The sequence below is a fragment of the Micrasema longulum genome, unplaced genomic scaffold (genome assembly GCF_059751315.1).
Source record: "Micrasema longulum isolate JH-2025_06_02 unplaced genomic scaffold, ASM5975131v1 h1tg003088l, whole genome shotgun sequence".
Taxonomy (NCBI): Eukaryota; Metazoa; Arthropoda; class Insecta; order Trichoptera; family Brachycentridae; genus Micrasema; species Micrasema longulum.
The window spans coordinates 50,068-75,371 of NW_028280189.1; the positions used below are offsets into that span (position 1 = coordinate 50,068).

General features: G+C 34.1%; 2 protein-coding genes across 2 annotated transcripts; one reads left to right on the top strand and one right to left on the bottom strand.

Moving 5' to 3' along the window:
* Positions 1–278: 278 nt before the first annotated feature.
* LOC148271118 (peroxynitrite isomerase THAP4-like) lies at positions 279–8,425 on the bottom strand. The gene is made up of 4 exons (XM_088241811.1): positions 8,285–8,425; positions 7,193–7,331; positions 2,255–2,407; positions 279–537 (listed from the first exon to the last, which is right to left on the bottom strand). The coding sequence occupies exons 2-4, from the start codon at positions 7,329–7,331 to the stop codon at positions 338–340; spliced, it is 492 nt and encodes a 163-aa protein (XP_088097937.1). The 5' UTR covers positions 8,285–8,425; the 3' UTR covers positions 279–337.
* Positions 8,426–8,591: 166 nt separating this feature from the next.
* Positions 8,592–14,258, top strand: LOC148271119 (NADH dehydrogenase [ubiquinone] 1 alpha subcomplex assembly factor 2-like). The gene is made up of 3 exons (XM_088241812.1): positions 8,592–8,731; positions 12,942–13,095; positions 13,918–14,258. The coding sequence occupies exons 1-3, from the start codon at positions 8,638–8,640 to the stop codon at positions 14,105–14,107; spliced, it is 438 nt and encodes a 145-aa protein (XP_088097938.1). The 5' UTR covers positions 8,592–8,637; the 3' UTR covers positions 14,108–14,258.
* The last annotated feature ends 11,046 nt before the right edge of the window (positions 14,259–25,304 follow it).

Consider the following 25,304-nt stretch of genomic DNA (forward strand, 5'->3'; position numbering starts at 1 on the left):
ATACTGATCATCGTGGTTTCGGATGTGCCAGGGTTTAAAGAACACCCTGTATATTTTACATTATTTTGAAATTACCCCGCATGAGACGTCACAAGTTCTCTTCGATGAGAACACTCCGAAGAATTAGTGACGGCGTTCAAAATATTTTTTGTATGTTTTTAAGATATTTCGCAGTATACTCTAGTTCTCATCAAAAGCAAAATTTTCAGTCATCACAAAATCTCAAATTTCAGTTTTATATGAAAATAAAATTAGTTAGGTAAATGAGAAAACAATAATTGCCTTAGAAAAACATGTATTTAAAATCTTTGATTTGGACATCTCAGCATACGAGTATTTACATCTTCTTGTATACAGCTTGTAAATGCCGAGTAAGCGGCGTTCGGCCAGTTTCCATCGCTGTGGTGATCTCCAAGGTATCCGCAGAAAGGAGTTTCATGCATCTCTCTATGCTGACGACCGGAGGATCTTTGGCTCCGGTAATCCGGGAGATTTGAACAGACTTTAAAGCTATTTGTCTATCATCGCCGTAGGTACCTGAAAAATAAATCGATAGGAAATTTCAACAATGTTTCGAGCATGTTTGAAGACAGGCCAGATTTCCTCCCTAGGAGAGATTTTAATTTTTTTTAAATAGTACATATTTGGACCCCTGTATTTAGTAGCCTTACGTGTCATGTACAAGGCTAAGGTACTCGGAAAAAATCATTTTTGTTTGTCTTGGAAATGGGACATTCGATCACTGATTTTGGTTTATTGCCTTTATGAGTCCAATCACCATTGTTGCAAAGTCCAAGAACAATGGCGCGCGATAACTACTTTTAACTACAGTGTGGATATCTGTTGAGGATATTCCATCTTTCCTGCATTCTGCTTCAAGATTATGGCGTTGTAAATGCACTGAAATAACAGATGGTCGATACTCCGTGAAGAAATATTATCGCATGGACAATAGTCATCATTCCTTAATTATGACCTGTCATTGGCTGGTTTGAGTGGCCACTTTACACACTGTGTAACATGCACCATTCAGCCCATGTTTGAACATCCACATTTCCTCAACTCTTCCATCTGTTGACTTTTGTGAAGTAAAAGAGCTGAAACCTTTATCATGCGGGTGAGATTCATCCGGTTGAACCAATTCACCTACTAGGCAACGCCTGAAAACAATTTTCCGTTTTTGTATACTTCTTCTTTTACCAGGTAGGTTCCCTGCTTAAAAATGTTTTCCCTCTCTGTTGCAACAAATTTAAAAAAGGCTGTGAGCTACAAAGCATAAAAAAACATTTTGAGTCTGTCAACAAATGGCAGTGCCTCTGTACCATATGTTATAAAGTACAAAAGGTGCAAAGTGCCAGTTGGACAATTTCACTCGCTCAATTCAATTCATTTATTTAAATATAACATATATATTACAAACATACATTACAGGTTCGCATCCCGTAGTTCTAACATGAAGTGCCGACAACAGTGAGCAGCAGACGTCCAGGGCGTCGAGAACCTGATGCTCGGTCGGGTAGAGCCAAGGATAATACCAAGTATGATAATCACTAGTTTGTGGAGGCAGTTTTCGTCTTCCACGATGAATTGAACACTTCAACCTGAAGTAAGAGCTCCTTTCGAGGACATCTCCGGCCTTGGCGAGACGCAACTGGGTGGCCTGGCCTCAGCCACATTACAACTGGTGGACGCGGCCGTGTACTCCACACTCCAGTAGCGCGTTAGCTACAGGAAATTTCGGTTTTTCTGTGAACATTACATTAAGTTTATACGATAGATGCATGGCTTCATCTTCATCATAAGCTCGACAGCCCTGGGTGGACCTCGGCTGAATCCAGAAGTCTCCTCCGCTCTTGCCGGTCTGCTGCCCTTCCTCTCCAGTGCCTCACTTCCAACATTGTCATATCTGCGCTGATGCAGTCCATCCATCGCATTTTGGGCCTTCCCGGTCTTTGTCGTCCTTGTGGCACAGAGAGAGTTGGGAGTTTTAGTCGTGCATTCCAATTATATGGCCAGCCCACCCCGAGCGTCCTACTTTGATGGAGATGATTACATCAGGCGCTCGGTAGATATCGTATAGCTCTCTATTGTAGTGACTAGGCCAATGGTTGTTTCCTCTCACAGGCCCATAGATAACGCTGAGGATTCTTCTTTCGAAAGCTGCAATGGTTCCCTCAATATTCAGGTTTCGGAGGCATGTCAGGATTGGTTTAATCAGAGTTTTGTACAGTATTATTTTAGATGCATGGCTTACCTTCTTCTATAGTATTGACACCGAAATTGTGAGAAAGGAGAAGCGAGATTCCTTTGGTGTCCGGTCGTATCCTTAAAAATCCTCTCTCCTTATGCATGGGAGCTTTTGTGTCTAAATTCCAAGAGTCGGCTGAATACACGAACATCGGCTGGCCTACAATTCATTTACATGATTAAAAATTTGTTTGAGGGAAAACATTTTCAAGGTATTTACAGGGTTTATGAGCTGCCACTGTCTGATTTATGCGGGCACTTCACACACTGTTTTAAGTATCCTGGACAACCCAATAAACATGACAATATTGTCATGTCCGAGCTCAGTGAACAGCCTCGACCGCATAGGACAGAACGCTGGGACAATACGAAGATTCGCAAAAGCTGCCAAAATGAATACACAACGGTGTTCATTAGGATTGAGAAAAACAATATTTATTTAACAGTTATAAAAAAACTGGGTCCAATTATTGGAATAATGAGAAGAACAGAAGTCTTTGACAAAAGTACAAAATTAATGATATATTTAACTTTTTGGACATAATGTTATTTGTACATTGGCGGGCTTATTGCCAGATGGCAATTTCTTCCAACCAACCAATTAAATAATAGTTTTATTTTTATATTTCAAGTTACAGAAAGTATTCAATAGAAAATAAAGATCAAAAAGTTAAAGATATATAAACATATTTGTTTATAAATTAGCTTAAATAAAAACTATTACTCAATGGGAAAAAGGAAAAAAGAGGAAAGAAAAAAGGTGGAGAGATTAAGGAAGAGAAAGGAGATGTTTCTTCAGACGTGATTTAAACAGAGATAATGTAGTAACATCTCTGATGGTGGATGCGAGATGATTCCACAGTGGAGAGTTAGAGAAGAAAGAGGAATTGTGGATGGGTATTAAGAGAGTGCCTTGAGAAATAGAACGAAGAGGTTAACCATAAACTGATAAGCGGGAGCGTTAGGACTATGAAGTACATTGAACAGAAGTAAGAGAGAGTGATAGTCTCTCCGCTGTCTAATTTTGAGCCAATTCAGCCTACGATAATTAGAAATGTGGTCATATTTCCTAAGACCATATAAAATGCTTTCATACTTCCACACTTTGTATATGGATTAATAATATGGTCGCAATGTACCTAGTAAACAGATGCAAGAATCAATACAAAGCACGATGAATAAAGCACTTAAAGTAACATTTAATTTTAATAAATATACTAGAACCACAGATTTATAAAGAATAACAAAAATGCTCAATTTAGATGAATTACACAATATTATTTTTGGTATGTGTATATATATTTACATATTTATACACACACAATTCTGGGTTTTATCCCAAGAGGGAGTAGGTATATTATTATTTATATCACTACAGAGATGGGTAGAATTTTTGTTTCAAGATTATGGATATTCGAGCGTTTACAGGGCTTATGACCTGTCATAGGTTGGGTTCAAGTGGCCACTTTTATGTAGAATTCTACAACATTCCCCATTCCGCTTATTAGCGAATATCCATATCGGTGACATTTAACCTCAATATCAAATACATAGATGGCGCTCCAAACGCGCTAGCGAAAGCTTTCCTTGTTTCATGACATATATACAAAAACCAAAAAATGTCACCGATATGGATATTCGCTAATAAGCGGAATGGGGAATGTTGTAGAATTCTACATAAAAGTGGCCACTTGAACCCAACCTATGACAGGTCATAAGCCCTGTAAACGCTCGAATATCCATAATCTTGAAACAAAAATTCTACCCATCTCTGTAGTGATATAAATAATAATTAGATGAATTAATTTACACAGAAAAGGTAAAGATGAAAAATAATAAAATAAAGACAAATATTTCATTTGAATTTGGCTATAATACAAGAGGATCAAATAATTTAACTTGAGAACAACCTAGGACCAACAAAAGAAACAGTTTTTTGTATACGGCAATCAATTTCTACAATTCACTCTCATCACTCATCAAAACATAAAATCGCAAGGGTGTCAAACGTGGAATGAATTATTTTATTTAAATTTAGTTAATCTGTAATAATTCTCTTATCATTCATCACCTATCATTTTTAAATTCAAAATAAATAATAACAAAACATAATCAAATAATCTAACTTGCGAATAACCTAAGATTAACAGAAAAAGAAACAGTTTTGTGTACACAGCCACAAAGTTCTACAATACACTTTCTAATGTCTTGTAAATATAAAATAGTTCATACAGCCCGTGTGACGAGTGACATGTGAAAACTATTGTGTCATAATATATAATATCCCCTCATACCAGCACTTTTGCTGATTGGGAATATTTCGTACAAATAAAATAACTAACTAACTAACTAACCATCACGCCATTTCCCCGGAGGGGTAGGCAGAGAGGATAGAACGCCACACCACTCTGTCCTGGCACACTTCCTTTGCTTCCTTCGCATTCATACATCTTCTCATGCACGCACGTCGATTATTCCGACTTTTCACATGACCACTTTCAAGAATTTGTTGTACTTGATCATGCCATGTCTTTCTCGGCCTTCCTCGACTTCTACAACCGGACACATTCGCATCATAAATCTTTTTAGCCGTTCTTTCATCATTCATTCGCTCCACATGACCGAACCATCGCAAAAGACCTTTCTTAATTTTGACGATAATGCTCAACTCAGCCTTGCATTCTGCTCTAATTTCGACATTAGGGCACCTATCATACATTGTTTTTCCGCACATTCGTCTGAGGGATCGCATTTCAACAGCATTCAGTCTACTTTCGTCCCTTTTTTTCCAACTCCATGCTTCGCTTCCATACATTAGGGTTGGTACCAGAACTCCATTATGAACTGCTAATTTAGCCTCTTGCGATAGACACTTATTTGCTACGACAGACTTTAAGGCACCATTAACTCTGCACAAATAAAATATGTAATATATAAAGTTAAAAACGATGTATTTTGTCATAAATAAATAATTCTAATCTATTTTATGCCAAGATGTATTGGAATTGTTGAAGAATGAACTAAATTTCACAAAATCAACCAATGATAGTTTCGGGGAAGCCTGCTTGTGACATCACGGACGGAGTAATTTTTAAACATTATTCTCTACCTTCCATAACTTCTTTCACAAATACAAGAGTTACTAGATACTCCACCCTGATGCTGCAAAAAAATTAAAAAATAAATACAACCTTCGGTCAAAGAGGATTGGCCTACTACTCGGTTAAAGTGTACAATCTACTTCCATTATCCATTAGGACAATTAGTAAGTACTCACAATATAAAATTGCTATTAAGAAATGGAAAGTGGAGGTGGGTTGCGCACGGATCGACGAGTGGATCAAGCCAAATAGGTAAAATGTGTGTACTGTTTGTGAAATTTGGTCTATTGGTCTATATAAATTGTTTATGTTTTTTATGATTATTTTAGTTTATATTGCTTATTATGTTAATGATAATTAGGTAAATTAGATTAATTATGTTTTTTTTATTGTTATTGTTATGTTAACTTTGTTAAATAGCTAATCTTAGGCATGTTTCACATTTTCTTAAATGTTTCCCTCGGCACGGAACGGGAACATTATTCTGTATAAAAAAGAATACAAACAATGTAAAAGTATAAATAAATAAATAAAACTTTGAAAAATCATAGTGCCGCTAATTTGATACATCATTTTTTTTATTTTTTAAATTAGTCTTTGTTAGATAATCTTGTTTTTTTTTAAAACCACTGAGCTGAATAAACTAAATATTTTACACTGCAATATTTCATTGTCACTGGGTTGGCGCCTGAAGAGTAAGACTGATCACATTACCTTCATGTAACAGATTATTGAGATATGATGTGGCGTCCGCTGTTTTATTCCAACAACGCGGCCTCCGTGGTGTAATGGCTAAGGCACATAACTCATGCACGGAAGGTTCCGGGTTCGATTCCCGATGAGGGATGTTCTGTGCGGTAATTCACCTCTGTAATTGAGGGGGTTAAAAGCAAAACCACCGCTGTCCATGATCATTGTTTTTGCGAAGATCAACAAAACCAGTAGACCAAAACCAATCAAACTTAAGCAAAATCGTCTTTTTGCAGCTGGAATCGTTGATCTGTGTTAATTTTTGCGGGGTGAGAAAAGATGTGTTTGCGCGATGATGTCAGATGCAGACAAGAACGGTATGCGGCCAAACAAACTATAGCAGACAAAAATCCTACCTTCGGGAAGTAAGAAAAGGGGATCAGGGACAGGAATCCGGATAATAAATCTCCAAGTCCTGGCTTCTGGATAGTGTTTCCCTTTTTCGATGAACACTGCACTTTCACTACAGTTATTCGGGAAATATATAGATGAATGTGGCGGCGCAGCGGTCAGAAAATGTAAAAGTGTGCGGATGCGGGCAGATGATTAAAAGACGAGCGGGTGAGAGCAGATAAAAAATTAACATGCGGTTGCTGATAATACAAATTATCAAAAGAGAAAAAAGTGATTGTTAATGTTGGTGGCTATGGATCTGGAAAATTGTTCTCACAGGAACCGTAGCTACCCATGGCCATAGAGAGGAGAAGAATAAACAAACATTGAAAGTTGGGAGATCACAGGATGGGTAGGATAGGTGGACCATCATCCACTGGCGGTCCATCTAGCTACAAACCACTCAATCCCACCAACCACTCGCGCAACCACCCGGTTTACTTACCGTCGATGGACCGATTGGCAAAACTGACCGAGAAGAAGCAGAGAGAACTTGAGACGTCACACGCGGAGTAATTTCAGAAATACAAAACTTTAAAAAATCATAGCGCTGATAACACAATACATAAAAATGTTTAAAAAATCTTTTTGGCTTAGTTGAATAGTCTATTAACAAATAAAAAGACCGCTGAATTTCCTCATTGGGCCCTGGCCTGTTGTGGTGCAAATAAAAAATATTGAAAATTAGTCAAAAAAATTACCTGCGCATTCAAAAGTCAAAGTTTCCCCATAGCTAAATGGGTCGATAGTCGGATAGGAACCATTTCCATTATCAGTTTTCCAAGTGCCTTCGATCCAAGATATGGGAGTTAGCATCGGATGCAATGAATTCGAAGACATCTATTAAATGGTAAAAAAATATAATAGAATGTATTTCTCCGGTCTGGTCGCCCCATTATTGTGTACACTTTCTGATTCACTCGAGCGTGTCCAGGATCATCGTGGTTTCGTATGAGACAGGGTTTGATGAACACCCTGTATATGTACATACATAGAATTAAGAATAGTCCAGAAGTAGCGTAGAATCATATTTGAATATATCGGACTGTGTCCAATAATTCCCCCACTATACCTTACTTTCGCCGCGCGCATTCGTGATGCCGCCGCGTAATGTTGCATGATGGGAAGAAATATAATTATAACACAAATGTAAGGTAAAAAAAAGAGCAATCTGTTAATTTCTCTAAAATTTTATTGTGCACGCGGAAATATTGATTGCAAACACAGAGTAGATAAGTAAAGGGTCACGGTGAAATGTCCACGATAGAGTTGTTTAATCCGAGATCCAATTTTCATTAGTTCTCTCATTAGATGAGCAAAGTAGGGTAAAAAAAATACTACCCTGGGCAACACTAACGAAATGTTCATTTTGGTTCTTCGAAAATCTGACAGATGGAAAAATAATTCAATTTTTAAGTAATGCATTTGTTACATACACATTCATTTGATAATTACACATGAAATGTGATGCATCCTGTTTCTTTAAGATCCTAGCAATATCGATTCCCGAAATGGTTGATATGAAATATGGATTAAAATGGTGTTTTCACACCAGAATATTTCATAGTCCCTGGACTGGTACCTGAAGCGTAAGACTGATCATTTTACCTTCATGTAACAAAAATGATCAAGATACGCTGCGATTGGTGAACCAATGCAGTGCCGTATGCAACATTAGGTGCGGAAAGGGAAATGATGATGATGAATAATTTAGTGAATGAAATCTAGTCTGTCTGCAGACATTTGGACTTTCTCAAAACATCGTTGGGTCAATAAAAATCTGTGTGAAATACCTTTGATTATTTTATAGCTGTCACAATCACAATATTCCGATTTATCATAAAACGACACTTTTACAATAGAAAAGTTGCACAGTCGTTTAAAATCTTTGATAACCTCTGCAATTCGCGACAATAAGTTTTGATATACATAACCAGTTATCAAATATTTACGAACACAAACAATAAATATTATGTCTCTGCTTAACGAATCGATTTGTACTTTGTCTATGATTCATTTTGACGTTTTATTTGTAAGTTAGGTTAGGATTTTGAAATTTTTACAATTCTCTACGAAAATATAAAATACGCAGAGCCTTTTGTAAAAGAATTCACTATTGTTTTATTCCAGTATTTGACTGAGTAGTATGGCGAAAAGGACGCCGCATTTGTGGAGAAATGTCTTTACGAACTTTATTAATTCTTTTAAAGGCGTAACGAAGCCGAATGGGAAACTTGTCGGTATGTTTTTCAATTATAATACTTTTATTTTGGATATTATCTTTTGATATTTTGTCTTGTATGCTGAAGTTATGGGTTTTTGATGTGTTTCTTTAATTTTATTTCTGTGTTTGCCACTGTTTTTGTATATTTATACATATAATTTAGAATAGTCCAGAAACCGCATACGCACATCAAACAGAAGGCGACTAAACTACTCATAAATGAGTATGTTTACGTTTTGACCCATTAGTTTCTTTGTAGACGTCGCTCAGTACGCAATTCTTTCGAATTAAACTATGCCGCCGTGCTGTGTCCTTTTAAAGTGTAGAAATACTGCTAGGATCTTAAAGAAACAGGATGCATCACATTTCATGTGTAATTAGCAAATGAATGTATAAGTAGCAAATGCATTACTTAAAAAGTGAATTATTTTTCCATCTGTCAGATTGTCGAAGAACCAAAATTGAAATTTCGTTAGTTTTGCCAGGGTACTAATTTTTTTTACCCTGCTTTGCTCATCTAATGAAAATTGGATGTCGGACTCTATCGTGGACATTTGACCGTCATTATCTTTAAAACAACAAATATTATTTAATATTATATAAAAATATCCGTTTTATGTAAAATATATTTTTTAAATATTTTTAGTTCAAAGCTCATTAATTCAATTACTCTTATTAAATGACCCTTTACTTTTCTACTCTGTTGTGTAAATTAATATTTCCGCGTGCACAATAAAATTTTAGATAAATTAACAGATTGCTTTTTTTTACCTTTTTTTATATTTTTTTTATTTTTTATTTTTTGTTTTTTAACAATAAACATAATAATAAAACGGAGTATTAAAAAAATAAAGCATAATTACATATCAATGAAATACATATTAATAGAAAAATTACCTTACATTTGTGTTATGATTTTATTTTTTCCCACCGTGCAACATTACGCGGTGACATGACGAATGCACGCAGTGAAAGTGGGCATAGTGGGGGAATTTTTGGACACAGTCTGATGTATTCAAATATGATTCTACTCTCCTTCTGGACTATTCTTAATTCTATGTATTTATAATAATATTATTTGGCTGATTTATATAGCGCAATTTCAGTGAAAAATCACCTCAAGGAAGCTTTACAACTGTATACTTAAAACTTCACTTAACTTAATTCAAATTCAGTGTCAAAAAACATCTTTCACTCAACTGTCGTCTTCGTAATTCCACAAATAAAAATTACTAGTAAATTAAACGTTTAAAACACAGCAAATTACTAAAAACTTACAGGATTTAAATTTTAATAGTCAATTTGAGTTTAGTGCATACGAAACAGGAAATATAATAACAATATATAAACAAACAAACAATATATAATAATATTCAAAAACTACTCTTACTCAAATGAAAGACATAACCCCCACAATACATCACATACAAATAATATAATCACTAGATCCTCAACACATAAACAACTTAAACAAATACAAACTAATACCACTTTCAGACAAAGGGATTTTGAGTATTATTCAATTAAAATCTATAACCTACTTCCACTATCTATTAAAGCAATTAGTAATGAGAAAATGTTTAAAAAGGCTATAAAAAAATGGATAGTGGAGCTAGGTAGAAGTAAAATGGATTGTCTCATTCGCCCATACCAATGCTGAATCAACTGCTCCACAACTGTATGGCTTATGTTAGGTTTTTGTTGTTTTCATTGTGTGTTTTTTAATATAAATAATATAGATATATATAAATACCTTGTTTTTAAAACTGTCTGAATATTTGTTAATTATGTTTATTTTTTAAGTGAGTCTTCTTTGTTTATTCTCAAATGTAATAAAAAAAAACTAAATTGTTAAGTGTCCTCGGCACGGGAAACCCCAGTGAGGTCACATTATTTTTATTATTAATTATAGTTTGTAAGCGAAAAAATATGAATAAATAAATAAATAAAATATATTATAATAATATTAATTCACAATGCACATTTCAATCTTGTAAAAAGGGACCAGAAAATATAAACTTGTGTTAATCGTTTCCATTAAGAATTCGTCCTTTTTAAGTACAGGTATGTAAAATACATAGAAATTCATTAATTAATCATTGTATCTCTTCCAGTCTAGACCAATGCCAATGTTATATTATTATTTGGCGGCCTCCGTGGTGTAGTGGTCAAGACGCTTGACTCACACATGAAAGGTTCCGGGTTCGATTCCCGGTGAGAACACAAAAAAAAATAAAATGTGTATTTTCTCAAGCCTGGGTGTTCTGTGATGTAATTCACCACTGTAATTGGGCCTTCTGGCCTGTTGTGGTGCAAAAATAAATAAAATAAAATAGTATTCTTATCTTCCTTGTTTTATATTTAATTAAATTTTAATTTTAATTTTCAACTTTAATTTTAACTTTTACTTTTGATTTTAATTTTACCTTTTAATTTCAATTCTTAATTTATACTTATTCATATGTACATCTAATTAATTATTGTTAGTTGTGAATTTTTACTAATAAATATAAATGTTCATGGAAGCAGAGAGAGAGGAGGGGAAGTAGACTTGGAGCCATACAATGTCTTCTCCCTTTTATGTACTTTTTATTTAATATTTATATTTTTACTTTTTTAGAATTTTTTTCCCCTCTCCTCCTGCATTCATAATAAATTAGTGTGAAATCTGTAATTGGTCTTACCTTTTTTAATTGTTCATTTGTACCTTGTATTTATACAAAGACTGTATGATTTCCTTAATAAATAAATAAATATTGTTATCTCTACCGGGACAATGCCCGCGATCCAACTAATTTTGAGCGAAATGTTCCGATGTTCATGTACGCTCATCTCTTACTTTCTGATGAGAAAATCTCGAGATAAAACATCAGCTTTGGGACGGTAACATAAATATTTGACAGCGCATGTGCTTAATAGTATTCTAGATAACATCTATAAAAACATGAAGATTGTTTATCGCAGGAGGCTAAACTAGCAGTTCACAATGGAGTTCTAGAGCCAACTCTAATGTATGGGAGCGAATTATGCAATTGGAAAAATGATGATGAAAGTAGGTTAAATGCTGTCGAAATGCGATCCCTCAGGCGGATGTGTGGTAAAACGATGTATGATAGGTGCACAAATGTCGAGATCCGTGAACTGTGCAAGGCTGAGGCATGCATTATCGACAGAATCAAGAAAGGGGTGCTGCGTTGGTTTGGACATGTGGAGCGAAAGAACGGCTAAAAGGATCTACGATGCGAATGTTGATGGATGCAGAAAACGAGGAAGACCGAGAAAGACATGGCACGATCAAGTCCATCAAATCAAAAAGTCAAAAGTAGGAATAATCAGCGTGCGTGCATGAGAGGATGTATGAATGTAGAGGAAGCGAGGTCTGTATGCAAAAATTGAGTGATATGGCATTCTATCCTCTCTGCCTATCCTTACGGGGAAACGGCGTGATGGTTTGTTGTTGTTGTTGTACTTTTTTTAATATTATGCTTTTTTTTGTTGTATTTTTTCACCGGTTTTTTGTAATTATGTAAAAGGTTCATGGAATCGTAAATAAATAAATAAATATGTGTATTATTAATAATAAAATAATAAAAACTAATAAATAAAACGATAAAAAAATTGTAACTAAAATTTTTTCTCTTGTCTATCGCAATTTTGATGTTTTTTTAAAACCGTATTTTCTTTCGTTGAAAAGATTTATAGTGCTTAACTTTTGCCTACGGAAACCGGCGTGATGGTTTGTTGTCGTTCTTTAGAATGTATTTTAAGTCAATTATTTTAATTGTTGGCAAATTTTGGGGGATCATTGATCCAAAGGACATAAGGGAAAGCCGCCACTGGATTTATTTATATATTTTTGTTAATTTTGTTTATATTGTGTCTGTTTTTCTCAAAATTTATAAATGAACACAAAAGTAAAACAAAATGGTAAAGGCTATTCGTCATTCGAAAGATAATTATTCGGTCTACAAGATATTGCGTTAGCTTTTCATCATCATCGGTGGTTCTACAGCCTGTTATGGGCCTCGGGCTCCTTCAACATTTGTCGCTATCTCCTCTAACCGAGGTCGTTTATTTGGGATCAGTCCGCCTTTTCTTGTTTTTGGTTTCGTAATCGTGTGGATTTAAGACGGGCAGGCATTGATGTATTAATACGTCGACGGTCCCTATTTTGCCGTTACGTAATGTTCGGTCGATGGATTTATCCGATCTTGTTTTATTTACAGGCGAAGACTATTTGGGGAACAGATATTTCGAGATCCCCGCCGATCCTTCAGTCGGGAAGAGGAAGCCGTCTCGATGGTTCACTCCTACGTCCGGAGAAGCGGGTTTCGACCAGGAGATGCCGGCTGAATGGGAATCATGGCTGAGGTTCCGAAGGTAAAAGATTTTGAGCGAAATGCTATAAAGAAATAAAAATAAAATGCTCACTTTCGTCTCCTTGACATTCCATTTTGAAGGCTTGTAATCAAATAAAATAATATATCCAACATAAAAGCAAAAATAAGATCTTTTAGAGCAGAAAATTTTATTTCGAACGACGTATACCCTTTACCAATTTGTTGAGGTTTTGGTGCTTATTTTTCAATTTGGAAAAAACAGACCCAACTTAAGTTAACATCCAACAGACGGTAAACAGGCTAAATCGTCAATATGAAACTGAGCATTTTTATTTCTACAATGTTTTGAGTATGTCCAAATGCTTGCAGACTGGCTGGATTTCCGCCCAAAGTAGTTATTCATATTTAAATTTGTTGCAACAGAGAGGGAAAACATTTTTTGTTTTCAGGCGTTGCCCAGTATGTGAATTGGTTCAGCCGGATGAATCTCACCCCCATGATAAAATAATTTATTGTAATGTTGATTCTACATTTTGTTTAGAGAATATAACCCTGAGTGTCCCCAGTCGGCGATTGAGATCGTACACAACATTTTATCTTCCAACCTTCAAATAATATGGCGCACTTTGGCATGAAATATGAATAAAGGTGTTTATTGGCTATTTTGCCCCCGGTATTCCAAAGGCAGGCTCGAAAGCAAACCGCTTTGTCTTTACTGGCATATATTTAACACCCTTTTTATTTCATGCCCATTAAATGTTTTGCTTTTAACTATGAGAGAAATTCGATTGTCCGGCTAAACCACTACGACTATGTTTGAGTTTGTTTTCTCCTATCTACCTGAACTGTTTCTGCGTTCCAGGTCGGAGCCGCCAGCGCTGGAAGAGATCGAGCACAACCTGGCTATCATAAAGCTGAAACAGCAGAACTCGGCGCTGCTGGAGGCCAAGGCCTCCAGCGAAAGGCTCGAGCGAGGAGTTCAGCTGAAGACGGACGACAAGGGCCTCTACTCTTACCCCAAGTACACAGACTACGAGCAAAAGGACAAGTAAAAGAAAAACGTATGGGACGGCCGCTGACTGTCTGAAGAGAAAGATTTCAAATTAGTTTTAATTAATAAAATTACTAATATTATTTATTTATTATTGTTAAATTTCTTGTTGTTTTGTTGTAAATAATAAAGTAAATAATGAATGATGGGTTTTGAGTGTGCGTAGATATTTGTAGACAGGCTTTTCTCCCTAGGGAGTTATTACGAGGAAATGCAGTCTGACTTTTCTTTATACAAACGTATTCCGTGTTTCTTTCCAGGATTATGGCCCTCGAGTGGGGATTTTTTCACAAACTGCAGATATAATAATAAAAATACGTATGAGGCAGGGTGCTGACGTGAATCACCCTTTTTTGGAGGGCTGTAATTTTGTAATGGTCTAAATACAAAAACTGAAATTAAGTATTACTGTAGCTCAATTATCGTATTTTCGTTTACTCTAGGTCGGGTACAGTGGATCACAAATTAATCAACTGTGGCTCGTTCTAGTACACAGTAAATTCATATATATTTAGACTTCAGTGAATATGTGTAGTTAAAGGGCTGAAACCTTTATTTATGCGGGTGAGATTCGTGTAATTGAATTATTTCACCAGCTCTTTAACTTCACAAACATCAACAGATGAAATAATTTATTTATTTATACAGAATAATTTTCCCTCACTGGGGTGTCCCGTGCCGAGAGAAACATTTTACAAAATGTGAAACATGCCTGAGATTAGCTATTTAACTATGTTAACATAATAATGACAATAAAAAAACGTAATTAATCCAATTAACCTAATTATCTTTAACATAATAAACAATAAAAAACTAAAATAATCATAAAAAACATAACCAATTTATACAGACCAATAGAACAAATTTCATACACAGTACACACATTCTACCTATTTGGCTTGATCCACTCATCGATCCGCGCGCAACCCACTTCCACTATCCATTTCTTAATAGCAATTTTATATTGTGAGAACTCACTAATTGCCCTTATGGATAATGGAAGTAGATTGTACACTTTAACCGAGTAGTAGGCCAATCCTCTTTGACCGAAGGTTGTATTTATTTTTTTGCAGCATCAGGGTGGAGTATCCAGTAACTCTTGTATTCGTAACGGAAGGTAGAGAATAATGTTTACGTGCGTATAGTAACAAAGCTTTTACATAAAGTGAAGGGATATAGATGTTCAAATATGGGCAGAATGGTGAATGTTACAAGTGTATAAAGTGGCCACTTAAATCAGCCAATGACAGGTCATAAGCTCTATAGATGCCTAGACTTCTATATTACCTTCTCTGAAATGTTTTTCATCTCTATTGTAATATATTAATTATATATTTTTATTGGTATTCGTAGTTTGTGATATTTCCCTATCACGAAGACCATCCACCAATGAACTTGGACATCTGTATCTTGGATATAATATTATGTTGTAGGTACTTAATCCTAGGATGTAAATAAATTATTTCAATAATGATATTTTTTTAATTTTTTAATTCGTCTTCAACATCACTCTTATCTGGATCCAACAGTGCATCGAGCACTGCATCAGAACTCCGATCGCTGCATATCAACGACCATTTGAAGATCTGTGTTAAGTTATGGTTTCATGAGAAAGCGGTGCCGTTATCTAGCCGCCATGATGTAACAAGACTATCATGTAACCAGAGACGTCGACTTAGAGAGAGCAGTGCCTTTATCTAGCTGCTGCAATAACCTTATTTTGTTAACTGATCAACTAATTTAGGCATTATATACTTGAACTGGAGAGTGGAACAAATGTCATCCTACAGATGTCATATATCTTGATTACGAGAAAGCTTTTTAATAATAATAATATAATATATAATAATATAATAATAATGGTTAATTAACAAAAAATTACAATTTCTATATCTGCTACGTACATGCTTAGGTAATAGATTTCTCTGGATTATGTCTAGTCTACCTAACTAGGTACAACATGTTTTAAGGCAGATAAGTTATATAAGGCCTATTTTTAAATCAGGCGATAAATCTGATGTTAGCAATTATAGGCCTATTTCAAAATTATCTTGTATCCCTAAAATGTTTGAAGCTATTATTGCTAGCAAAATCACGCCCATGTTTAAGAATATACTGATCGATGAACAGCATGGATTTAGATCTGCCAGATCAACCACCTCTAACCTGGTAGATTATACCCAGGTTATTGTCAAAGCACTCGAAAATGGTCAGCAGATTAACGTTCTTTATACAGATTTTTCTAAGGCATTTGACAAAGTAGATTCTCATGTATAAATTACATGCCTTGGGAATAAGAGATCCATTACTCTCATTTATTAAATCGTATCTAACTGGTAAGTCACAAAATGTTCGGATAAATAACTATTTATCAACCAGTATTGATGTTACATCGGGTGTACCTCAGGGTGCTCATTTGGCACCCCTGCTTTTCAATTTGTTTATTGATGATGTTGCTAAATCATTCTCTTACTCTCGTTTTTGGCTCTTCGCGGACGACAACAAAATTCTCAAAATAATTCAAACTTTACAAGACTCCTTTCTTCTTCAATCAGACATTAACTCTTTTAACCGATGGTGTAAAGTCAATAAATTAGATCTAAATATTAAAAAATGCCAAATAATGTCATTTCATAGAGCAAAACAACCAATTTCCTTCGAGTACCATATAGAAAACTCCAAAATTGATGTAGTCAAGTCCATCAGAGATTTAGGAGTTGTTTTGGACTATAAACTGACATACAACGAGCATATAGATAATACAGTCAATAAATCACTGAAATTACTTGGCTTTATTGCTTTATTGCTCAACTGTTCGCCCTCTTCTAGAATATGCCTCCGTGGTCTGGTCTCCATTCTATGCCAATCGCATAAATCACATTGAATCAGTCCAACATCGCTTGCTTCGAAAAATAGCGTGGACGCTTGGACTAGAGAGAGATAATTATTCTTATGCTGAAATAGAGTCAATGTTAAATATTTCTAGTCTACAAAAACGTAGAACTAATATTGACTCCATATATGTGTTCGGCATACTAAATGATATAATCGATGTTTCATCATTACTGGGACAAGTAAAATTCAATATTCCGACTCGTAGATTAAGAAACAATGAAGTACTGTTCATCGATCAGCATAGAACAAACTATGGCCTAAATTCTCCAACGACCCGCCTTTGTCGTATTGTTAATAAAAGATGAGTGATACTTTAATCCACAAATTTGGAATATCCAGTAACCGGTTTCATCGCTTTCGCGACATCTTCGAGACTGGTATCTTTATTAAGGAGTTCAATGTATTTATACAAAACAGAGGTAAGTATAGATAATTCAAAATTATATGAACGTAAATTAAACAAAATTATTTTTATCTTAAGGATCATTATCAGAATTTTTTTGGGTTAACTAATTGAGTTTATATAATGCTATTTTAATGAGTTTAAGTATTTTATTAAAAAATCAAATAAACCTCCCTAATCTACCATGCAAGAGGTCTCGGGTTTGATTTCCGGCACGGTAGACATGAAAGATTTATTTAAAAATATGTTTTTACACTAAATTTCATAGTCCCTGGACTGGCACCAGAAACGTAAGACTGATCATCTTATCTTACCTTCATGAAGCAAAAAAATCAAGATACGTTGCGTTTTGCATACTAATACAGAGCCCTATGCACCATTAGATGGGGAATGGGAATGATGATTTTTAAGAGTGCAAATGAAAATTTAACACAACATTTTAGTATCGTGTTGTTGTTTTTTTTCATTAAAAAAAATCAAATCATCAGCGGAACATCTCGCGAAAATCGAAGTAAGTTTTGACGGGAATTCGACGGATTTTGTGTAAGTTTTAGCGGAAATGTAAATGATATGGTGGCAACACCTACAGAGTGCTTACAATTTTCACCGCTAGTTGTATTTCGGGCCCCGTTCCAAAATTTCAAGTATATAATATCTAATATCTATTTCAAAATTGTACGCCTCCAACTACATTTATCCATAAAAAAATACCGATCAATCACAGAAAGATCCAACGCAATCAGAATAATCAAAAAAGAAAGTGTAAATATAACAGAATTTCGGTCAACGAAAGTGAAGTGGTAATTTATTTTGAATACGACCATTTTTCGCGTTTTGGGATATGCGTGAAAAGCGCCATACACGTGCGGAGTATTTTAATGTTTATTCCATCAAAACAGCGTTCATGTTACGGTTTAGCTATTTTTTTTTATTAAACAATATAAATGAATGATTTTTAATGTTTTTTTTTCGCATGTCATTGTATATTTTTGGCGATTTTGTGCGTTTAAACTTTTGTCGGGTCGGATTCGCGCGTGTGCGTTCCGCAGAGCTGCGCACGCACACACGACAGCGGATGTGGAAGGATCCATCTTAGACGCTTTATAACAGGTCCCACATCGATTGTCGAACGGGCGGTGAATTGATTCGAACGAGTCCGAAAACCTGCAATTATTGAAATAAACAAGTGCCGCCGCGTTTTGTGAAGTGCTGTGTGATTTCGGCAAAGTACGACGCCATTTGCTGGAGATATCGCGAGACCGCGACTAAAGTGCAGTGAAAAACGAATTTTGGATTTTAATATCGGTGAGTTTTGTCAATAATTATCTTGTGATTTGCGCCCCAGCGCGCCTGTATTGCATTAAAATTAGTTTTTTGTATCAGTAAAGCAGTGTTTACGAGTGTTTTCCCGTGCTCAACCGTGACAGGGGTGTGTCTGTCAATCGCGGGCTGATTATTTTAAATCCTAAAATCCCATTTTTAGACATGACAGAATCGTTGTTTTCTTCAGTGGCTCTCCGATGCATCGCTGTGTCGAGTTTTATTGGCGGATTTTGAGTTCCATTCGCTCCGTTATCGGTGATTTTCGCGTGTAGAGCAATCGGATGTGGTCAATTTATTATCGAGTTAAATATGCGGCCGGCTATTGCATCGCTGTTAATAAAGTTGATGAATGGGCGTTGTTGGACACTAAAAATATCTTTATCTTTTGACCCTTGACTGGGCCGAATGTTTGAATACTCATGGCAACGGTTTCCATTAAAAGACACATAAAAAAACATAACAGTCATTTCGGGTAACATTGGACCACTTCAACAAGTTTTTTATAATATTTTTTTTATTGGATTGAGCCAGCTGCAAATTTATGAATTATTTGGTGTTATGAATGCTCCATATAACTAAATTTGACCACAAAATTTATAAAATTACATGATACAACATAACGTTTTTATGGGTGGTCCAATGTTATATTGATACATATTTGGATACGAATTTCTTGATTTTTTACTAAAATATCTCTCCGGGTGACATTGAACTATATTTTTTTGATATAAAATACTCTTCTGATCCAAAGCATTAAAAAAAAACATGAATTTGTGTCCATTACCCCAAACATACTCTTGGGCTCGAGCGGTGGTACCAAACAAATAAATAAAAATGTTTTGATAAAGCTTTTTTTATTCTCTTAGAAAGTAATCAGTTATATATGAGTCAGGTTTTTGTCCAATGTTATATTGAATTCCAATGTAACCCGGGAATGACTAACGAAATTGAATCTACGTACTGTAAATATATTTTTCTCATTTAATTATTAATTATCTGCGTAAAACCCAAAATAAGGTTACAATAAAACTTAATTCTGTGAAAATGAGTCACAAAATTGTTCGCTAAGTCAGAAATAAAAATGTAAGCGAGAATCCCTCTTACTTGGGCGTTAATACTGGCTTCGGGCCGTCCATGCCAATAAAGAATACAGTTATGTGTGTAAAATAGACCCAGAGCGAGTGTTTTTGACTCGGTGGCTGCTCAGGTTAAAATCCTAAATGAGATAGATACTGGTGGTTTAATTTAAGCTGGCGCGTTCAGAAAACTCACACTAGCGCATTTAAAATCTACAATTAAATTTTAATCATATGTGATGTCTTCTTTTTAATTTGGTGTTGGATTAGAGGGTTGTGTTTGTGAAAAAAAAAATACAATGGTTAGGAAAATGTGATATTAATTTACTAATAAAAATATTGATCAATAAGTGTATATGCATATTTTTTCCGATATAATTTGTACTGTGCATGTTAATTACACTCAATTAATTATTATTATAAAAAACATAAAACATACTTTTACAAAATATTGGTTTCCGTTGTCCTCTTCGCTATACTAGATTAAATTCCCTTTTTTATGTACCAACTTGTAAAAACAATTATACCTCGAATTCATTCATTAGACGTACCTGTAGAAATTATAACGGACTCAGTATTGATGTAGACATTTTTAACTGCACGTTGCATTTGTACAGAAAATTTCTTCATGGGGTCGATTATTTGGGATAGTTGCTGAATGTGCATCTTGAGTGGTTTATGCTATGTATATGTGCCACATGTAATGTATATGTTTGTGTATGTTTTATATGTGCGTTCATGTGTGTGCGTGGATGGCTCGGAGTGTACATTCGGTATTTTTATTTATTACCTCCATGGAAAACGCAAATGTCAACAATTATCCTTTTCTCACTTAAAATTCTTTTTTATTTTTTTGTCACATTTAATGTTTATATCTTTTTAATTTATGAACACTTAATTGGTCTTTTTATGTTAAAAAATTGTTGTTCTTAGTACTTATTTTGTATGACTGTATGTTTTCTAAATAAAATAAAATAAAATAAAATAAAAAATAAAATTTAATAAAAAACGCTTGTTTAAAAATAAATACTCGTAAATATATGACATTTTCTTAAGTTATTGTTTTTTTTCGCTCTAATCCAAAAGAGATTTTTAAAAACATTTAATACAACAATATAACACGTCAAGATTTTAAAAATCAGTATTCTGTACATTAAAAATACTCTGTTTTACGTCTTATGCATACTGTAAAAAAAATAAAGAAGACAGGTCATAAGCCTTATATATTACCTTCTCTAAAATGTTCTTCATCTCTGTTGTTATATGTTATTATAAACAGCTCCCTACGGAATTGAATCCAGGCCTTGTCTTTAAAAATTTTGGACAAACTCAAAATATTGTTGAATAATAAAATACACTTTTTGATAATTTGCCATTGTTAAAATTCTGATTAAAATAAGGATTTTTGAGGGCAATTTGAAGAAATGTGTATGTGAAATTGTAAAGTCTCATAGTATCTGATTGAGCGACAGTTATTAAACATTCTGCTAGTTATTTTTATTTTTATTTTATTTTATTTTATTAACATAAACGGCAAATCTGCCTTTTACAAACATTTATAATATTAACATATTTGGCTTAATATTTTTTTCCTCTTTTTTCAAAAACATGACTTTTAAAAACAAGATTTATAAAAAAAAAAAATCAAACCAAAAATTATCAAGATTTATATTTAAAAAAATAACCTAAAAATTATACAGCATATTCAGTAGAAAGTTTAAATAATAAAACATTCTACAGTAAAAGTACTGTTTCACACAGCCAGGCAAAGTGAACAAAAAACTGTATATGAAATGCATGAATAAATAAATATAATTACCATTCACCATCTTTGAAAAAGTTCAAAAGGTTTGTTCTATAGGGACAATAGCCTACACTAAATATATCAGATATATGGGAATAACTATTGCCGAGTTCATGATGTCTATTTAATACGGCATTACAAGTATACACTGTCCGTGAATTGTTGCTACAAAACGGTGGCATCTGTCTAGTCATTCTTCCAGGCACCCTGAAGTTGATGAGAGATAACAACAGTTCAGGGCAATCCCATATTGAATTTACAATTTTGAATAAATTTAAAAGGTCTATAATTTTCCTTCTATCGTTAAGTTTTAACAAATTTAATGTTTTTAGTAAAAAATCGTAATAGTTATGCAGCTTTTATTTAATTATTTTGATTGCAACAGCATTCTTACTTTGAAATTCATTAATTTTAACTTAGGACTGTGGACTGACGAGCCAATGGTCCGAGGTTCAAATCCCACTCTACCACAATTTGATTTCCATTTTTCCGACACAAGTTATTATTATGGATAACTTATATAGCGCCATTTTCGTAATAAAATACCTCAGGGGCGCTTTACATAGTGATTATATTGTTAAATTAATTTAATTGAAGCTTTTAAATTTGTAATTTAATTAAAACAATTTATTTTGTTGTCACGTGCTACGGATTTATTCAAATGATTTAGAGAACAAGTGGGTTTTAAGTTTTTTCCGAAACATCACTGCACTTTCACAGCCTCGCACCTCTGCTGGGAGAGCATTCCATGCCATAGGGCCTGCGACCGCAAATGCGCGTTCACTAAATTTAGTGCGCTGCTTGCGTAGAGGTATAATAACTTTTCCTCTCGCAGTAGACGTAGCTGATCTAAGCGTGAGACGCCTGTCAGCTAGTTCATCTGGAATGCATAGTTCCCTTAGATATTCCGGAGCAGAGTTGTGCACTGACTTATACATAAAGTTATTTACTTACGACTCTTAGAAATTGATTTATTTATACTTTTACAATTTTGTATATATTTTTTTATACAGAATAATGTGCGTGTGTGTTGTCCCGTACCGAGGGAAACATTTTACAGTAAGAATAATGAATCATGTCTTAAATTAGTGTTTTAACATAGTTAAATAAAAACGGAATCAATCTAATTAACCTAGTTATCATCGCAATTATTTTTTTTTAATAACGGACATTGTCCATGTATTCAATCTATAGGGTTTAAATATTATTTATTATTATTTGAAAATGCATATAAGATCTCAGTTCTACGTCGACAGATTAGGAGATTGCTCTATTTCAAAATAAGAATAATTACCCCTTTGTAATCCGAGCAACCATGCCACTTTTCTTAGAAAACGGTGTTGGACAGACTCGATGTCGTCAATATGAGTCCTGTAGAATGGAGACCAAATAGGAGAAGCGTATTCTAGATGGGGTCGAACTAGTGAGCAATGAAGAGTTTTGATGGTATTAATATTTTTAAAGTCCGCCGTCACTCTAAATAGTAAAATCAGAGGATATTCTGTTAATGAAGCCGAGTAATTTCAGTGATTTATTTACTGTATTATCTATATGCTCGTTGTATGACAGTTTATAGTCCAAAACAACTCCTAAATCTCCGATGGACTTGACCACATCAATTTTTGAGTTTTCAATTAGGTACTTTAACAAAATCGGTTGTTTTGTTTTGCAATAATAATGAAAAATATAAAAAAATCTTTATTTATTTATACATGCTTTATTAAGTTAATTCATAACATCTTAAGAACTAATATAAACTTTCAAAAACATTACAATTTTTTTATAAAAATTTCTCAATAACATATTTTTACAAATTAATTTGAAATATTATTTCGATCTTTTATATCTCTTATTTCTTCAGGTTACTCATTGTACAGCTTCAATCCCTTGTACAATGAGTTTTGAGATTCTTTTTTTCTCCTCATTGCTAATCTTATCTTTTTTTACCCCTTGTTTCATATGTATGACATTGTTGGTTAAATTTATTTATTTATTTATTAACGGACATTGTCCATGTATACAATTTATAAGGTTTAAATATTACAATAAAATAATAGTTTAAAACATTAAATAAAAAAGAAAGAAGCATTGACAAACATAAGGGACATCGAGACAAGATCTGGACTATTTATTTAGTGCTCGTTTAAATCCTTGTAAACTTAAACCAAAAAAGTCCAGATCTTGTCTCGAGTTAACAATACGACAAAGGCGGGTCATTGGAGAATTTAGGTCATAGTTTGTTCTATGCTGGTCGATGAACAGTACTTCGTTGTTTCTCAATCTACGAGTCGGAATATTGAATTTGACTTGTCCCAGTAACGATGGAACATCGATTATACCATTTAGTATGCCGAACATATATATGGAGTCAATATTAGTTCTACGTTTTTGTAGACTAGAAATATTTAACATTGACTCTATTTCAGCGTAAGAATAATTATCTCTCTCTAGTGCGAGCATCCACGCTATTTTTCGAAGCAAGCGATGTTGGACTGATTCAATGTGATTTATGCGATTGACATAGAATGGAGACCAGACCACTATTCTAGGAGGCATATTCTAGAAGAGGGCGAACAGTCGAGCAATAAAGAGTTTTGATTGTACGGACATTAGTAAAATCAGAGGATATTCTGTTAATGAAGCCAAGTAATTTCAGTGATTTATTTACTGTATTATCTATTTGCTCGTTGTATGTCAGTTTATAGTCCAAAACAACTCCTAAATCTCTGATGAAAATTTTATTATTGTTTTTATTTTATTCATACCCTTAATTATTTTACGCATAAAAATAGCCACATAATATTTAATTTGCCGCTTTACCGCGAGCGAGACAGCTTCTTTGTGCATTTTTTCTACATTAGAATAGATATTTCTTTTGAGTATAATACTCATCGCCTTATTTTGAAGAATTTGTATATTTTTAATTTCTCCTTCATTACATAACAAAAGAATGAAGAAAAGTAATTTATGTGTGGACATATAATTGTTTTATAAATAAGAAAACTACTCTTCATGTCTATTAAATTTCGTAAACTTCCCATTAATGATTTTATTTTTGTTACATATCGAGAATGTGTTTAGAAATTGAAATATCTATCCAAGTAAACTCTGAGATACTTTATTTCATCCACAGAATTTATTTTTAAATTATCAATATTAATATTTTATCCCTGGGGTATATTTTTTCGCGTTTTTGTCCATATATTTTGTTTTTGAGATATTTAATTTTACTTAAATTTATTTCAACAGAGAGGGAAAAAGTTTTCGAGAAGGAAATATGGAAGTCTAGGCATTTACAGGGCTTATGACCTGTCATTGGCTGGTTTAAGTGGCCACTTTACACACTGTGTAACATTCACCATTCTGCCCATGTTTGAACATCCACATTTACTCAACTCTTCCATCTGTTGACTTTTGTGAAGTAAAAGAGCTGAAACCTTTATCACGTGGGTGAGATTCATCCGGCTGAACCAAATCACCAAATCCGGCTGAACCAAATCACATTTAAATACGAACAACTCCCTAGGGAGGAAATCCAGCCAGTCTGCAAGCATTTGGACATAATCAAACATTGTTATTTAATTTTAATTTATTCACTTTGAACCATTTTGATATATTTATCGCAGGAGGCTAAACTAGCAGTTCACAACGGAGTTCCAGTGCCAACTCTAATGCATGGGAGCGAAGTATGGAATTG

What these genes read in the sequence shown, in the direction of transcription:
- LOC148271118 (XM_088241811.1), bottom strand. Translation starts at nt 7,331, where the DNA reads ATGTCTTCGAATTCATTGCATCCGATGCTAACTCCCATATCTTGGATC. An exon ending in TTTGACTTTTGAATGCGCAG is followed by an intron (nt 2,408 to 7,192) that starts GTAATTTTTTTG and finishes AATGAATTGTAG; the next exon opens with GCCAGCCGATGTTCGTGTAT. An exon ending in TGTCAATACTATAGAAGAAG is followed by an intron (nt 538 to 2,254) that starts GTAAGCCATGCA and finishes TTTATTTTTCAG; the next exon opens with GTACCTACGGCGATGATAGA.
- LOC148271119 (XM_088241812.1), top strand. Translation starts at nt 8,638, where the DNA reads ATGGCGAAAAGGACGCCGCATTTGTGGAGAAATGTCTTTACGAACTTT. An exon ending in GCCGAATGGGAAACTTGTCG is followed by an intron (nt 8,732 to 12,941) that starts GTATGTTTTTCA and finishes TTTTATTTACAG; the next exon opens with GCGAAGACTATTTGGGGAAC. An exon ending in TCATGGCTGAGGTTCCGAAG is followed by an intron (nt 13,096 to 13,917) that starts GTAAAAGATTTT and finishes TCTGCGTTCCAG; the next exon opens with GTCGGAGCCGCCAGCGCTGG.